We start from the raw sequence: 18,188 nt of genomic DNA on the forward strand, positions 1-18,188 counted from the left end.
CTCCCCTGTCCCCAGTCCCTCTATCTCCCCTGTCCCCAGTCCCTCTATCTCTCCCCTGTCCCCAGTCCCTCTATCTCTCCCCTGTCCCCAGTCCCTCTATCTCTCCCCTATTCCCTGTCCCTCTATCTCTCCCCTATTCCCTGTCCCTCTATCTCTCCCCTGTCCCCAGTCCTTCTATCTCTCCCCTATTCCCTGTCCCTCTTCACCCCCTCCCCTGTTCTGTTCTAGAAGGGGAGATGGAGGGGGAGACCACTCCCCTATCTCCTCTACTTTCCTCCCCTACCTCTAAAGGAACAGTCCCAGCTGAGGAGAGAGACCACTCCCCTATCTCCTCTACTTTCCTCCCCTACCTCTAAAGGAACAGTCCCAGTTGAGGAGAGAGACCACTCCTGTCCTTCCTCCCTCCCTCCCTCCTCATTTCCTCTGCTCCTCCCCCACCCTACTTCTAAAATAAGAGGTAGGGGGGCGGACAACCCCAATCCTCACCTCCTCCTCTTCTTCCCCTCATCCCCCCTTACTACTATTAAAAGGGGGAGTTAGGAGAATGTATCACCCCTCTTCTCCCATCTCTCCTCTCCCCACCTCTAAAAGGGGGCGTTAGGAGAACATATTGCCCCTCTCCCTACCTTCAAAAGGGGGAGTTAGGAGAACATATTGCCCCTCTCCCTACCTCTAAAAGGGGGAGTTAGGAGAACATATTGCCCCTCTCCCTACCTCTAAAAGGGGGAGTTTGGAGAACATATTGCCCCTCTCCCTACCTCTAAAAGGGGGAGTTAGGAGAACATATTGCCCCTCTCCCTACCTCTAAAAGGAGAACGAACAGTCCCAGCTGAGCTAAGAGAGATATCCTCATCGTCCAACACCGGGGTGTGGCTGGTGGAGGGGTCAGGGTTAGGGACGGAGCCGAGGATAAAGGTCAGAAAGAGGGGGGCGAGGGTCGGGCTGTGGAGGCAGCTAGCCGGTTTTTCCATTGTTGTTGTTGCTCACATCCTGGTTGCATCTTCGTCTGAGAACCTGCCCCTCCTTATCAAGAGCGGTGGCCTGAGGTAGAGGAGACACAGGAGAACCAATCAGAGATGCTGCTCATCAGAGATGCTGCTCATCAGAGATGCTGCTCATGCTCATCAGAGGGGAGTAGAGCAGGAGGGGAGGGGATGGGAGGGGAGCAGGAGAGGAGAGGAGGAGAGGAGAGAGAGGAGAGGGAGAGAGAGAGGAGAGGAGAGGAGAGGAGAGGAGAGGAGAGGAGAGGAGAGGAGAGGAGAGGAGGAGGGAGAGGAGAGGAGAGGAGAGGAGAGGAGAGGAGAAGGAGAGGAGAGGAGAGGAGAGGAGAGGAGAGGAGAGGAGGAGGGGAGTAGAGCAGGAAAGGAGAGGAGGGGAGGGGAGTAGAGCAGGAGAGGAGAGGAAAGAGAGAGGGAGGACAGGAATGCCAGATGAGAGGAGAAGAGAAGCACTAAACGACACAGGTCACAAGCTGATGGTGACAGACATGTGCAAACTCAAGTTTCAAGGAGCTGCTGGAGAATTGGCAGGGACAGGTAGGTGCACTAGAAGAAAAAGGAGCGCTCTCTCACACTTTCAACACCTCAACAGATACAGTATCCTCGGGTTGATCAAATCATTGTTCACTGTAGCCTACAGTTTGTTGAGAGTTAACATTTTGAGAGCGTTTTTCTACAGACAAAAGGTTAGTAACAGGACCACAAAGGGAAGATCAGCTGTAAACACGCTGAGTCACACACACACACACACACACACACACACACACACACACACACACACACACACACTCTAAACCCTACACACACCCAGCAGTGTGTGTGTGTGTGTGTGTGTGTGTGTGTGTGTGTGTGTGTGTGTGTGTGTGTGTGTAAACAAACAACACACACTTTCCTACGACAGGAGGAGAAAATACCACAGACTGCATTATCAAGCAGGGGTGGGAGAAAGGCTGTGATGTCACTGGGAGTAACAGGTGGAAGGGGGAGGAGCAACAGTGACACCAAGCGACCCTATGAAAAAAAGCAGGAAGGGGGAGGGGGCATGGGTGGAGCTGACAGAGCACACAGAAGCCAGCAGCCAATCAGCACACTGTATGTGGAGACACAGGAAACAGAGGCAGAGGCAGGGAGGTTGTCGTGGCAACAGGTTATACCTTATCCAGTACATGGCCGGGTGCTGGTGGAAGTCCAACGACCCAGAGCGCTGCATGGAGAAGCTGTGGTCCAACTGCACAACAGGACAAAGAAACCAGTAACTTTTAAAACTAGTAGGACTTACAGAGAAACCAGAAATGCCTTTAAAACCAGTAGGACTTACAGAGAAACCAATAATTCCTTTAAAACCAGTAAGACTTACAGCTCAGTACAGTCAGCCTTAGAGCCAAAGACAAAGCCAATACAGTCTAATGCCCAGTTAAAAAACAACTGGAAATAGCTTTGTATGTCTGCATTAGTCTGTTCGGGGCATACCGTGATGACTGACACTCCGGCTGTGGTGGCGTTAGTTATAGGGCTGGTGTTGAAGTGTTTCTTTAGCTTCCCTGCTACTGACAGCTCCTGTTCATTCTCCGACACACCATCATCCTGCAGAGGAGGAGGAAAAGGAGAGAAGGAATGGGAGGAGGAAGAGGAGAGAAGGAATGGGAGGAAGAGGAGGAGGAAAAGGAGAGAAGGAATGGGAGGAGGAAGAGGAGAGAAGGAATGGGAGGAAGAGGAGGAGGAAAAGGAGAGAAGGAATGGGAGGAGGAGGAGGAAAAGGAGAGAATGAATGGGAGGAGGAGGAGGAAGAGGAGAGAATGGAATGGGAGGAGGAGGAGGAAAAGGAGAGAGAAGGAATGGGAGGAGGAGAAGAGAAAGAATGGGAGGAGGAGGAGGAAGCAGAAGAGGAGAGAAGGAATGGGAGGAAGAGGAGAAAAGGAGGAGAGATGGAATGGGGGGAGGAGGAGGAGAGAAGGAATGGGAGGAGGAGGATTAGAGAAGGAATGGGAGGAGGAGGAGGAGGAGAGATAAGGAATGGGAGGAGGAGGAGGAAGAGGAGAGAAGGAATGGGAGGAGGAGGAGAGGAGAGAAGGAATGAGAGGAGGAGGATTAGAGAAGGAATGGGAGTAGGAGGAGGAAAAGGAGAGAAGGAATGAGGGGAGGAGAGGAATGGAGAGGAGGGGAGAGAAGGAATGGGAGGAGGAGGAGGAAGAGGAGAGACGGAATGAGAGGAGATGAAAAGTGAAGGTCTAGTTTAACAGGAGAATTCACTTCAAGCTGTATCCTATTTTCAAATAAATTGACAGAAATATATGATGTAGAAGACAGTATATATGAGAGTCAGTGCAGGTCTACTGTTCTGTAGATGTAGAAGACAGTATATATGAGAGTCAGTGCAGGTCTACTGTTCTGTAGATGTAGAAGACAGTATATATGAGAGTCAGTGCAGGTCTACTGTTCTGTAGATGTAGAAGACAGTATATATGAGAGTCAGTGCAGGTCTACTGTTCTGTAGATGTAGAAGACAGTATATATGAGAGTCAGTGCAGGTCTACTGTTCTGTAGATGTAGAAGACAGTATATATGAGAGTCAGTGCAGGTCTACTGTTCTGTAGATGTAGAAGACAGTATATATGAGAGTCAGTGCAGGTCTACTGTTCTGTAGATGTAGAAGACAGTATATATGAGAGTCAGTGCAGGTCTACTGTTCTGTAGATGTAGAAGACAGTATATATGAGAGTCAGTGCAGGTCTACTGTTCTGTAGATGTAGAAGACAGTATATATGAGAGTCAGTGCAGGTCTACTGTTCTGTAGATGTAGAAGACATTATATATGAGAGTCAGTGCAGGTCTACTCTTCTGTAGATGTAGAAGACAGTATATATGAGAGTCAGTGCAGGTCTACTGTTCTGTAGATGTAGAAGACAGTATATATGAGAGTCAGTGCAGGTCTACTGTTCTGTAGATGTAGAAGACAGTATATATGAGAGTCAGTGCAGGTCTACTGTTCTGTAGATGTAGAAGACAGTATATATGAGAGTCAGTGCAGGTCTACTGTTCTGTAGATGTAGAAGACAGTATATATGAGAGTCAGTGCAGGTCTACTGTTCTGTAGATGTAGAAGACAGTATATATGAGAGTCAGTGCAGGTCTACTGTTCTGTAGATGTAGAAGACAGTATATATGAGAGTCAGTGCAGGTCTACTGTTCTGTAGATGTAGAAGACAGTATATATGAGAGTCAGTGCAGGTCTACTGTTCTGTAGATGTATATATGAAGACTACTGTTCTGTAGTATATATGAGAGTCAGTGCAGGTCTACTGTTCTGTAGATGTAGAAGACAGTATATATGAGAGTCAGTGCAGGTCTACTGTTCTGTAGATGTAGAAGACAGTATATATGAGAGTCAGTGCAGGTCTACTGTTCTGAGAGTAGTTCTGTAGATGTAGAAGACAGTATATATGAGAGTCAGTGCAGGTCTACTGTTCTGTAGATGTAGAAGACAGTATATATGAGAGTCAGTGCAGGTCTACTGTTCTGTAGATGTAGAAGACAGTATATATGAGAGTCAGTGCAGGTCTACTGTTCTGTAGATGTAGAAGACAGTATATATGAGAGTCAGTGCAGGTCTACTGTTCTGTAGATGTAGAAGACAGTATATATGAGAGTCAGTGCAGGTCTACTGTTCTGTAGATGTAGAAGACAGTATATATGAGAGTCAGTGCAGGTCTACTGTTCTGTAGATGTAGAAGACAGTATATATGAGAGTCAGTGCAGGTCTACTGTTCTGTAGATGTAGAAGACAGTATATATGAGAGTCAGTGCAGGTCTACTGTTCTGTAGATGTAGAAGACAGTATATATGAGAGTCAGTGCAGGTCTACTGTTCTGTAGATGTAGAAGACAGTATATATGAGAGTCAGTGCAGGTCTACTGTTCTGTAGATGTAGAAGACAGTATATATGAGAGTCAGTGCAGGTCTACTGTTCTGTAGATGTAGAAGACAGTATATATGAGAGTCAGTGCAGGTCTACTGTTCTGTAGATGTAGAAGACAGTATATATGAGAGTCAGTGCAGGTCTACTGTTCTGTAGATGTAGAAGACAGTATATATGAGAGTCAGTGCAGGTCTACTGTTCTGTAGATGTAGAAGACAGTATATATGAGAGTCAGTGCAGGTCTACTGTTCTGTAGATGTAGAAGACAGTATATATGAGAGTCAGTGCAGGTCTACTGTTCTGTAGATGTAGAAGACAGTATATATGAGAGTCAGTGCAGGTCTACTGTTCTGTAGATGTAGAAGACAGTATATATGAGAGTCAGTGCAGGTCTACTGTTCTGTAGATGTAGAAGACAGTATATATGAGAGTCAGTGCAGGTCTACTGTTCTGTAGATGTAGAAGACAGTATATATGAGAGTCAGTGCAGGTCTACTGTTCTGTAGATGTAGAAGACAGTATATATGAGAGTCAGTGCAGGTCTACTGTTCTGTAGATGTAGAAGACAGTATATATGAGAGTCAGTGCAGGTCTACTGTTCTGTAGATGTAGAAGACAGTATATATGAGAGTCAGTGCAGGTCTACTGTTCTGTAGATGTAGAAGACAGTATATATGAGAGTCAGTGCAGGTCTACTGTTCTGTAGATGTAGAAGACAGTATATCTACTGAGAGTCAGTGCAGGTCTACTGTTCTGTAGATGTAGAAGACAGTATATATGAGAGTCAGTGCAGGTCTACTGTTCTGTAGATGTAGAAGACAGTATATATGAGAGTCAGTGCAGGTCTACTGTTCTGTAGATGTAGAAGACAGTATATATGAGAGTCAGTGCAGGTCTACTGTTCTGTAGATGTAGAAGACAGTATATATGAGAGTCAGTGCAGGTCTACTGTTCTGTAGATGTAGAAGACAGTATATATGAGAGTCAGTGCAGGTCTACTGTTCTGTAGATGTAGAAGACAGTATATATGAGAGTCAGTGCAGGTCTACTGTTCTGTAGATGTAGAAGACAGTATATATGAGAGTCAGTGCAGGTCTACTGTTCTGTAGATGTAGAAGACAGTATATATGAGAGTCAGTGCAGGTCTACTGTTCTGTAGATGTAGAAGACAGTATATATGATGAGAGTCAGTGCAGGTCAGTACTGTTCTGTAGATGTAGAAGACAGTATATATGAGAGTCAGTGCAGGTCTACTGTTCTGTAGATGTAGAAGACAGTATATATGAGAGTCAGTGCAGGTCTACTGTTCTGTAGATGTAGAAGACAGTATATATGAGAGTCAGTGCAGGTCTACTGTTCTGTAGATGTAGAAGACAGTATATATGAGAGTCAGTGCAGGTCTACTGTTCTGTAGATGTAGAAGACAGTATATATGAGAGTCAGTGCAGGTCTACTGTTCTGTAGATGTTCTGTAGATGTAGAAGACAGTATATATGAGAGTCAGTGCAGGTCTACTGTTCTGTAGATGTAGAAGACAGTATATATGAGAGTCAGTGCAGGTCTACTGTTCTGTAGATGTAGAAGACAGTATATATGAGAGTCAGTGCAGGTCTACTGTTCTGTAGATGTAGAAGACAGTATATATGAGAGTCAGTGCAGGTCTACTGTTCTGTAGATGTAGAAGACAGTATATATGAGAGTCAGTGCAGGTCTACTGTTCTGTAGATGTAGAAGACAGTATATATGAGAGTCAGTGCAGGTCTACTGTTCTGTAGATGTAGAAGACAGTATATATGAGAGTCAGTGCAGGTCTACTGTTCTGTAGATGTAGAAGACAGTATATATGAGAGTCAGTGCAGGTCTACTGTTCTGTAGATGTAGAAGACAGTATATATGAGAGTCAGTGCAGGTCTACTGTTCTGTAGATGTAGAAGACAGTATATATGAGAGTCAGTGCAGGTCTACTGTTCTGTAGATGTAGAAGACAGTATATATGAGAGTCAGTGCAGGTCTACTGTTCTGTTCTGATGATGTAGAAGACAGTATATATGAGAGTCAGTGCAGGTCTACTGTTCTGTAGATGTAGAAGACAGTATATATGAGAGTCAGTGCAGGTCTACTGTTCTGTAGATGTAGAAGACAGTATATATGAGAGTCAGTGCAGGTCTACTGTTCTGTAGATGTAGAAGACAGTATATATGAGAGTCAGTGCAGGTCTACTGTTCTGTAGATGTAGAAGACAGTATATATGAGAGTCAGTGCAGGTCTACTGTTCTGTAGATGTAGAAGACAGTATATATGAGAGTCAGTGCAGGTCTACTGTTCTGTAGATGTAGAAGACAGTATATATGAGAGTCAGAAGTTCTGTACAGTATATATGAGAGTCAGTGCAGGTCTACTGTTCTGTAGATGTAGAAGACAGTATATATGAGAGTCAGTGCAGGTCTACTGTTCTGTAGATGTAGAAGACAGTATATATGAGAGTCAGTGCAGGTCTACTGTTCTGTAGATGTAGAAGACAGTATATATGAGAGTCAGTGCAGGTCTACTGTTCTGTAGATGTAGAAGACAGTATATATGAGAGTCAGTGCAGGTCTACTGTTCTGTAGATGTAGAAGACAGTATATATGAGAGTCAGTGCAGGTCTACTGTTCTGTAGATGTTCTGTAGAAGACAGTATATATGAGAGTCAGTGCAGGTCTACTGTTCTGTAGATGTAGAAGACAGTATATATGAGAGTCAGTGCAGGTCTACTGTTCTGTAGATGTAGAAGACAGTATATATGAGAGTCAGTGCAGGTCTACTGTTCTGTAGATGTAGAAGACAGTATATATGAGAGTCAGTGCAGGTCTACTGTTCTGTAGATGTAGAAGACATTATATATGAGAGTCAGTGCAGGTCTACTCTTCTGTAGATGTAGAAGACAGTATATATGAGAGTCAGTGCAGGTCTACTGTTCTGTAGATGTAGAAGACATTATATATGAGAGTCAGTGCAGGTCTACTCTTCTGTAGATGTAGAAGACAGTATATATGAGAGTCAGTGCAGGTCTACTGTTCTGTAGATGTAGAAGACAGTATATATGAGAGTCAGTGCAGGTCTACTGATGAGAGACACTGAGAACAAAGAGGAAAGTTCTGTGATGTTCTAGGAGGAGAGGAGAACTACTCACACTAAACCAGGGTGATAGGAGGAGAGGAGAACTACTCACACTAAAACAGGGTTATATGAGGAGAGGAGAGGAGAACTACTCACACTAAACCAGGGTGATAGGAGGAGAGGAGAACTACTCACACTGAACCAGGGTGATAGGAGGAGAGGAGAGGAGAACTACTCACACTGACCCAGGGTGATAGGAGGAGAGGAGAACTACTCACACTGAACCAGGGTGATAGGAGGAGAGGAGAACTACTCACACTGAACCAGGGTGATAGGAGGAGAGGAGAACTACTCACACTGAACCAGGGTTATAGGAGGAGAGGAGAACTACTCACACTGAACCAGGGTGATAGGAGGAGAGGAGAACTACTCACACTGAACCAGGGTTATAGGAGGAGAGGAGAACTACTCACACTGAACCAGGGTGATAGGAGGAGAGGGGTTATAGGAGAACTACTCACACTGAACCAGGGTGATAGGAGGAGAGGAGAACTACTCACTTTGAACCAGGCTATAGGAGGAGAGGAGAACTACTCACACTGAACCAGGGTGATAGGAGGAGAGGAGAACTACTCACACTGAACCAGGGTCATAGGAGGAGAGGAGAACTACTCACACTGTACCAGGGTGATAGGAGGAGAGGAGAACTACTCACACTGAACCAGGGTGATAGGAGGAGAGGAGAACTACTCACACTGAACCAGGGTTATAGGAGGAGAGGAGAACTACTCACACTGAACCAGGGTTATAGGAGGAGAGGAGAACTACTCACACTGAACCAGGGTTATAGGAGGAGAGGAGAACTACTCACACTGAACCAGGAGAACTACTCACACTGAACCAGGGTGATAGGAGGAGAGGAGAACTACTCACACTGAACCAGGGTGATAGGAGGAGGGAGAACTACTCACACTGAACCAGGGTGATAGGAGGAGAGGAGAACTACTCACACTGAACCAGGGTGATAGGAGGAGAGGAGAGAAGAACTGCTCACACTGACCCAGGGTGATAGGAGGAGAGGAGAACTACTCACACTGAACCAGGGTGATAGGAGGAGAGGAGAACTACTCACACTGAACCAGGGTGATAGGAGGAGAGGAGAACTACTCACACTGAACCAGGGTGATAGGAGGAGAGGAGAACTACTCACACTGAACCAGGGTGATAGGAGGAGAGGAGAACTACTCACACTGAACCAGGGTGATAGGAGGAGAGGAGAACTACTCACACTGAACCAGGGTGATAGGAGGAGAGGAGAACTACTCACACTGAACCAGGGTGATAGGAGGAGAGGAGAGAGAACCAGGGTGAGACTACTCACACTGAACCAGGGTGATAGGAGGAGAGGAGAACTACTCACACTGAACCAGGGTGATAGGAGGAGAGGAGAACTACTCACACTGAACCAGGGTGATAGGAGGAGAGGAGAGGAGAGGAGAACTACTCACACTGAACCAGGGTGATAGGAGGAGAGGAGAGGAGAACTACTCACACTGAACCAGGGTGATAGGAGGAGAGGAGAACTACTCACACTGAACCAGGGTGATAGGAGGAGAGGAGAGGAGAACTACTCACACTGAACCAGGGTGATAGGAGGAGAGGAGAGGAGAACTATTCACACTGAACCAGGGTTATAGGAGGAGAGGAGAACTACTAACACTGACCCAGGGTGATAGGAGGAGAGGAGAACTACTCACACTGAACCAGGGTTATAGGAGGAGAGGAGGGTGATAGGAGAGAGGAGAACTACTCACACTGAACCAGGGTGATAGGAGGAGAGGAGAACTACTCACACTGAACCAGGGTGATAGGAGGAGAGGAGAGGAGAACTACTCACACTGACCCAGGGTGATAGGAGGAGAGGAGAACTACTCACACTGAACCAGGGTGATAGGAGGAGAGGGGTGAGAACTACTCACACTGAACCAGGGTGATAGGAGGAGAGGAGAACTACTCACACTGAACCAGGGTGATAGGAGGAGAGGAGAACTACTCACACTGAACCAGGGTGATAGGAGGAGAGGAGAACTACTCACACTGAACCAGGGTGATAGGAGGAGAGGAGAGGAGAACTACTCACACTGAACCAGGGTGATAGGAGGAGAGGAGAACTACTCACACTGAACCAGGGTGATAGGAGGAGAGGGGTGAGAGGAGAGGAGAACTACTCACACTGAACCAGGGTGATAGGAGGAGAGGAGAAACTACTCACACTGAACCAGGGTGATAGGAGGAGAGAACCAGGGTGATAGAGAGGAGAAGAACTACTCACACTGAACCAGGGTGATAGGAGGAGAGGAGAACTACTCACACTGAACCAGGGTGATAGGAGGAGAGGAGAACTACTCACACTGAACCAGGGTGATAGGAGGAGAGGAGAACTACTCACACTGAACCAGGGTGATAGGAGGAGAGGAGAACTACTCACACTGAACCAGGGTGATAGGAGGAGAGGAGAACTACTCACACTGAACCAGGGTGATAGGAGAGAGAACCAGGGTGACTACTCACACTGAACCAGGGTGATAGGAGGAGAGGAGAGGAGAACTACTCACACTGAACCAGGGTGATAGGAGGAGAGGAGAGGAGAACTACTCACACTGAACCAGGGTGATAGGAGGAGAGGAGAACTACTCACACTGAACCAGGGTGATAGGAGGAGAGGAGAACTACTCACACTGAACCAGGGTGATAGGAGGAGAGGAGAACTACTCACACTGAACCAGGGAGATAGGAGGAGGAGGAGAGAGAACTACTCACACTGAACCAGGGTGATAGGAGGAGAGGAGAGAGGAGAACTACTCACACTGAACCAGGGTGATAGGAGGAGAGGAGAACTACTCACACTGAACCAGGGTGATAGGAGGAGAGGAGAACTACTCACACTGAACCAGGGTGATAGGAGGAGAGGAGAACTAGGGGTGATAGGAGGAGGAGAACTACTCACACTGAACCAGGGTGATAGGAGGAGAGGAGAACTACTCACACTGAACCAGGGTGATAGGAGGAGAGGAGAACTACTCACACTGAACCAGGGTGATAGGAGGAGAGGAGAACTACTCACACTGAACCAGGGTGATAGGAGGAGAGGAGAACTACTCACACTGAACCAGGGTGATAGGAGGAGAGGAGAACTACTCACACTGAACCAGGGTGATAGGAGGAGAGGAGAACTACTCACACTGAACCAGGGTGATAGGAGGAGAGGAGAGGAACTACTCACACTGAACCAGGGTGATAGGAGGAGAGGAGAGGAGAACTACTCACACTGAACCAGGGTGATAGGAGGAGAGGAGAAGAACTACTCACACTGAACCAGGGTGATAGGAGGAGAGGAGAGGAGAACTACTCACACTGAACCAGGGTGATAGGAGGAGAGGAGAACTACTCACACTGAACCAGGGTGATAGGAGGAGGGAGAGGAGAACTACTCACACTGAACCAGGGTGATAGGAGGAGAGGGAGAACTACTCACACTGAACCAGGGTGATAGGAGGAGAGGAGAACTACTCACACTGAACCAGGGTGATAGGAGGAAGGAGGGTGAGAGGAGGAGAGGAGAACTACTCACACTGAACCAGGGTGATAGGAGGAGAGGAGAACTACTCACACTGAACCAGGGTGATAGGAGGAGAGGAGAACTACTCACACTGACCCAGGGTGATAGGAGGAGAGGAGAACTACTCACACTGAACCAGGGTGATAGGAGGAGAGGAGAACTACTCACACTGAACCAGGGTGATAGGAGGAGAGGAGAGGAGAACTACTCACACTGAACCAGGGTGATAGGAGGAGAGGAGAACTACTCACACTGAACCAGGGTGATAGGAGGAGAGGAGAGGAGAACTACTCACACTGAACCAGGGTGATAGGAGGAGAGGAGAGGAGAACTACTCACACTGAACCAGGGTGATAGGAGGAGAGGAGAACTACTCACACTGAACCAGGGTGAGGAGGAGGGAGAGGAGAGGAGAACTACTCACACTGAACCAGGGTGATAGGAGGAGAGGAGAACTACTCACATTGAACCAAGGTGATAGGAGGAGAGGAGAACTACTCACACTGAACCAGGGTGATAGGAGGAGAGGAGAGGAGAACTACTCACATTGAACCAGGGTGATAGGAGGAGAGGAGAGGAGAACTATTCACACTGAACCAGGGTGATAGGAGGAGAGGAGAACTACTCACACTGAACCAGGGTGATAGGAGGAGAGGAGAACTACTCACACTGAACCAGGGTTATAGGAGGAGAGGAGAGGAGAACTACTCACACTGAACCAGGGTGATAGGAGGAGAGGAGAACTACTCACACTGAACCAGGGTTATAGGAGGAGAGGAGAACTACTCACACTGAACCAGGGTTATAGGAGGAGAGGAGAACTACTCACACTGAACCAGGGTGATAGGAGGAGAGGAGAACTACTCACACTGAACCAGGGTGATAGGAGGAGAGGAGAGGAGAACTACTCACACTGAACCAGGGTGATAGGAGGAGAGGAGAACTACTCACACTGAACCAGGGTGATAGGAGGAGGAGAACTACTCACACTGAACCAGGGTGATAGGAGGAGAGGAGAACTACTCACACTGAACCCAGGGTGATAGGAGGAGAGGAGAAGAACTACTCACACTGAACCAGGGTGATAGGAGGAGAGGAGAACTACTCACACTGAACCAGGGTGATAGGAGGAGAGGAGAGGAGAACTACTCACACTGACCAAGGGTGATAGGAGGAGAGGAGAACTACTCACACTGAACCAGGGTGATAGGAGGAGAGGAGAGGAGAACTACTCACACTGAACCAGGGTGATAGGAGGAGAGGAGAACTACTCACACTGAACCAGGGTGATAGGAGGAGAGGAGAGGAGAACTACTCACACTGAACCAGGGTGATAGGAGGAGAGGAGAACTACTCACACTGAACCAGGGTGATAGGAGGAGAGGAGAACTACTCACACTGACCCAGGGTGATAGGAGGAGAGGAGAACTACTCACACTGAACCAGGGTGATAGGAGGAGAGGAGAACTACTCACACTGAACCAGGGTGATAGGAGGAGAGGAGAACTACTCACACTGAACCAGGGCGATAGGAGGAGAGGAGAACTACTCACACTGAACCAGGGAGATAGGAGGAGAGGAGAGGAGAACTACTCACATTGAACCAGGGTGATAGGAGGAGAGGAGAGGAGAACTACTCACATTGAACCAGGGTGATAGGAGGAGAGGAGAGGAGAACTACTCACATTGAACCAGGGTGATAGGAGGAGAGGAGAACTACTCACACTGAACCAGGGAGATAGGAGGAGAGGAGAGGAGAACCACTCACACTGAACCAGGGTGATAGGAGGAGAGGAGAGGAGAACTACTCACACTGAACCAGGGTGATAGGAGGAGAGGAGAACTACTCACACTGAACCAGGGTGATAGGAGGAGAGGAGAACTACTCACACTGAACCAGGGTGATAGGAGGAGAGGAGAACTACTCACACTGAACCAGGGTGATAGGAGGAGAGGAGAAGAACTACTCACACTGAACCAGGGTGATAGGAGGAGAGGAGAACTACTCACACTGAACCAGGGTGATAGGAGGAGAGGAGAGGAGAACTACTCACACTGAACCAGGGTGATAGGAGGAGAGGAGAGGAGAACTACTCACACTGAACCAGGGTGATAGGAGGAGAGGAGAGGAGAACTACTCACACTGAACCAGGGTGATAGGAGGAGAGGAGAACTACTCACACTGAACCAGGGTGATAGGAGGAGAGGAGAACTACTCACACTGAACCAGGGTGATAGGAGGAGAGGAGAACTACTCACACTGAACCAGGGTGATAGGAGGAGAGGAGAACTACTCACACTGAACCAGGGTGATAGGAGGAGAGGAGAGGAGAACTACTCACACTGAACCAGGGTTATAGGAGGAGAGGAGAACTACTCACACTGAACCAGGGTGATAGGAGGAGAGGAGAACTACTCACACTGAACCAGGGTTATAGGAGGAGAGGAGAGGAGAACTACTCACACTGAACCAGGGTGATAGGAGGAGAGGAGAACTACTCACACTGAACCAGGGTGATAGGAGGAGAGGAGAAGAACTACTCACACTGAACCAGGGTGATAGGAGGAGGGAGAGGAGGAGAAACTACTCACACTGAACCAGGGTGATAGGAGGAGAGGAGAACTACTCACACTGAACCAGGGTGATAGGAGGAGAGGAGAACTACTCACACTGAACCAGGGTGATAGGAGGAGAGGAGAACTACTCACACTGAACCAGGGTGATAGGAGGAGAGGGAGAACTACTCACACTGAACCAGGGTGATAGGAGGAGAGGAGAGGAGAACTACTCACACTGAACCAGGGTGATAGGAGGAGAGGAGAGAACTACTCACACTGAACCAGGGTGATAGGACCACTGAACCAGGGTGATAGGAGGAGAGGAGAGGAGAACTACTCACACTGAACCAGGGTGATAGGAGGAGAGGAGAACTACTCACACTGAACCAGGGTGATAGGAGGAGAGGAGAACTACTCACACTGAACCAGGGTGATAGGAGGAGAGGAGAACTACTCACACTGAACCAGGGTGATAGGAGGAGAGGAGAACTACTCACACTGAACCAGGGTGATAGGAGGAGAGGAGAGGAGAACTACTCACACTGAACCAGGGTGATAGGAGGAGAGGAGAGGAGAACTACTCACACTGAACCAGGGTTATAGGAGGAGAGGAGAACTACTCACACTGAACCAGGGTGATAGGAGGAGAGGAGAACTACTCACACTGAACCAGGGTGATAGGAGGAGAGGAGAGGAGAACTACTCACACTGAACCAGGGTGATAGGAGGAGAGGAGAGGAGAACTACTCACACTGAACCAGGGTGATAGGAGGAGAGGAGAACTACTCACACTGAACCAGGGTGATAGGAGGAGAGGAGAACTACTCACACTGAACCAGGGTGATAGGAGGAGAGGAGAACTACTCACACTGAACCAGGGTGATAGGAGGAGAGGAGAACTACTCACACTGAACCAGGGTGATAGGAGGAGAGGAGAACTACTCACACTGAACCAGGGTGATAGGAGGAGAGGAGAGGAGAACTACTCACACTGAACCAGGGTGATAGGAGGAGAGGAGGACTCACACTGAACCAGGGTGATAGGAGGAGAGGAGAACTACTCACACTGAACCAGGGTGATAGGAGGAGAGGAGAACTACTCACACTGAACCAGGGTGATAGGAGGAGAGGAGAACTACTCACACTGAACCAGGGTGATAGGAGGAGAGGAGAACTACTCACACTGAACCAGGGTGATAGGAGGAGAGGAGAGGAGAACTACTCACACTGAACCAGGGTGATAGGAGGAGAGGAGAACTACTCACACTGAACCAGGGTGATAGGAGGAGAGGAGAACTACTCACACTGAACCAGGGTGATAGGAGGAGGAGAGGAGAGAGAACTACTCACACTGAACCAGGGTGATAGGAGGAGAGGAGAACTACTCACACTGAACCAGGGTGATAGGAGGAGAGGAGAACTACTCACACTGAACCAGGGTGATAGGAGGAGAGGAGAGGAGAAGAACTACTCACACTGAACCAGGGTGATAGGAGGAGAGGAGAACTACTCACACTGAACCAGGGTGATAGGAGGAGAGGAGAACTACTCACACTGAACCCAGGGTGATAGGAGGAGAGGAGGAGGAGAGGAGAACTACTCACACTGACCAGGGTGATAGGAGGAGAGGAGAACTACTCACACTGAACCAGGGTGATAGGAGGAGAGGAGAGGAGAACTACTCACACTGAACCAGGGTGATAGGAGGAGAGGAGAACTACTCACACTGAACCAGGGTGATAGGAGGAGAGGAGAGGAGAACTACTCACACTGAACCAGGGTGATAGGAGGAGAGGAGAACTACTCACACTGAACCAGGGTGATAGGAGGAGGGTGAGAGGAGAACTACTCACACTGAACCAGGGTGATAGGAGGAGAGGGGTTATGGAGAACTACTCACACTGAACCAGGGTGATAGGAGGAGAGGAGAACTACTCACACTGTACCAGGGTGATAGGAGGAGAGGAGAACTACTCACACTGAACCAGGGTGATAGGAGGAGAGGAGAACTACTCACACTGAACCAGGGTTATAGGAGGAGAGGAGAACTACTCACACTGAACCAGGGTTATAGGAGTAGAGGAGAACTACTCACACTGAACCAGGGTGATAGGAGGAGGGGAGAACTACTCACACTGACCCAGGGTGATAGGAGGAGAGGAGAGGAGAACTACTAACATTGACCAAGGGTGATAGGAGGAGAGGAGAACTACTCACACTGAACCAGGGTGATAGGAGGAGAGGAGAGGAGAACTACTCACACTGAACCAGGGTGATAGGAGGAGAGGAGAGGAGAACTACTCACACTGACCCAGGGTGATAGGAAGAGAGGATAACTACTCACACTGACCCAGGGTGATAGGAGGAGAGGAGAGGAGAGGAGAACTACTCACACTGAACCAGGGTGATAGGAGGAGAGGAGAGGAGAACTACTCACATTGAACCAGGGTGATAGGAGGAGAGGAGGAGAACTACTCACACTGAACCAGGGTGATAGGAGGAGAGGAGAAGAACTACTCACACTGAACCAGGGTGATAGGAGGAGAGAGAAGGAGGAGAGGAGAACTACTCACACTGAACCAGGGTGATAGGAGGAGAGGAGAACTACTCACACTGAACCAGGGTGATAGGAGGAGAGGAGAACTACTCACACTGAACCAGGGTGATAGGAGGAGAGGAGAACTACTCACACTGAACCAGGGTGATAGGAGGAGAGGAGAACTACTCACACTGAACCAGGGTGATAGGAGGAGAGGAGAACTACTCACACTGAACCAGGGTGATAGGAGGAGAGAACCAGGGTGAGGAGGAGAGGAGAACTACTCACACTGAACCAGGGTGATAGGAGGAGAGGAGAACTACTCACACTGAACCAGGGTGATAGGAGGAGAGGAGAACTACTCACACTGAACCAGGGTGATAGGAGGAGAGGAGAAACTACTCACACTGAACCAGGGTGATAGGAGGGTGATAGAACCAGGGTGATAGGAGGAGAGGAGAACTACTCACACTGAACCAGGGTGATAGGAGGAGAGGAGAACTACTCACACTGAACCAGGGTGATAGGAGGAGAGGAGAACTACTCACACTGAACCAGGGTGATAGGAGGAGAGGAGAACTACTCACACTGAACCAGGGTGATAGGAGGAGAGGAGAGGAGAACTACTCACACTGAACCAGGGTGATAGGAGGAGAGGAGAAACTACTCACACTGAACCAGGGTGATAGGAGGAGAGGAGAGGAGAACTACTCACACTGAACCAGGGTGATAGGAGGAGAGAACCAGGGTGATAGGAGGAGAGGAGAACTACTCACACTGAACCAGGGTGATAGGAGGAGAGGAGAACTACTCACACTGAACCAGGGTGATAGGAGGAGAGGAGGAGAACTACTCACACTGAACCAGGGTGATAGGAGGAGAGGAGAACTACTCACACTGAACCAGGGTGATAGGAGGAGAGGAGAACTACTCACACTGAACCAGGGTGATAGGAGGAGAGGAGAACTACTCACACTGAACCAGGGTGATAGGAGAGAGAACCAGGGTGATAGGAGGAGAGGAGAACTACTCACACTGAACCAGGGTGATAGGAGGAGAGGAGAACTACTCACACTGAACCAGGGTGATAGGAGGAGAGGAGAACTACTCACACTGAACCAGGGTGAGGAGAACTACTCACACTGAACCAGGGTGATAGGAGGAGGAGAACTACTCACACTGAACCAGGGTGATAGGAGGAGAGGAGAACTACTCACACTGAACCAGGGTGATAGGAGGAGAGGAGAACTACTCACACTGAACCAGGGTGATAGGAGGAGAGGAGAGAACTACTCACACTGAACCAGGGTGATAGGAGGAGAGGAGAGGAGAACTACTCACACTGAACCAGGGTGATAGGAGGAGAGGAGAACTACTCACACTGAACCAGGGTGATAGGAGGAGAGGAGGAGGAGAAGAACTCACACTGAACCAGGGTGATAGGAGGAGAGGAGAACT

At 48.5% G+C, this 18,188-nt stretch overlaps 1 protein-coding gene across 2 annotated transcripts in view; it reads right to left on the reverse strand.

Annotated features, from left to right (window-relative positions):
* Nucleotides 1–492: 492 nt before the first annotated feature.
* dclk1a (doublecortin-like kinase 1a) overlaps nucleotides 493–18,188 on the reverse strand; it is a 221,143-nt gene continuing 203,447 nt past the window's right edge. Inside the window, exons 15-18 of one of the 2 annotated variants that reach the window (XR_006080692.1) lie at nucleotides 2,469–2,582; nucleotides 2,153–2,226; nucleotides 803–1,041; nucleotides 493–714 (exon numbers count right to left, since the gene is read on the reverse strand). Coding sequence is in view for 1 of the 2 variants with exons in the window: in XM_042311413.1 (XP_042167347.1) it covers nucleotides 984–1,041; nucleotides 2,153–2,226; nucleotides 2,469–2,582 (246 nt within the window). In the remaining variant the exon portion in view is untranslated. Of the gene's footprint in view, nucleotides 1,042–2,152; nucleotides 2,227–2,468; nucleotides 2,583–18,188 lie in introns of both variants that reach the window. The other variant, XM_042311413.1, reaches the window with a different exon arrangement.

This window comes from Oncorhynchus tshawytscha, linkage group LG33 (assembly GCF_018296145.1).
Source record: "Oncorhynchus tshawytscha isolate Ot180627B linkage group LG33, Otsh_v2.0, whole genome shotgun sequence".
NCBI classification, from domain to species: Eukaryota; Metazoa; Chordata; class Actinopteri; order Salmoniformes; family Salmonidae; genus Oncorhynchus; species Oncorhynchus tshawytscha.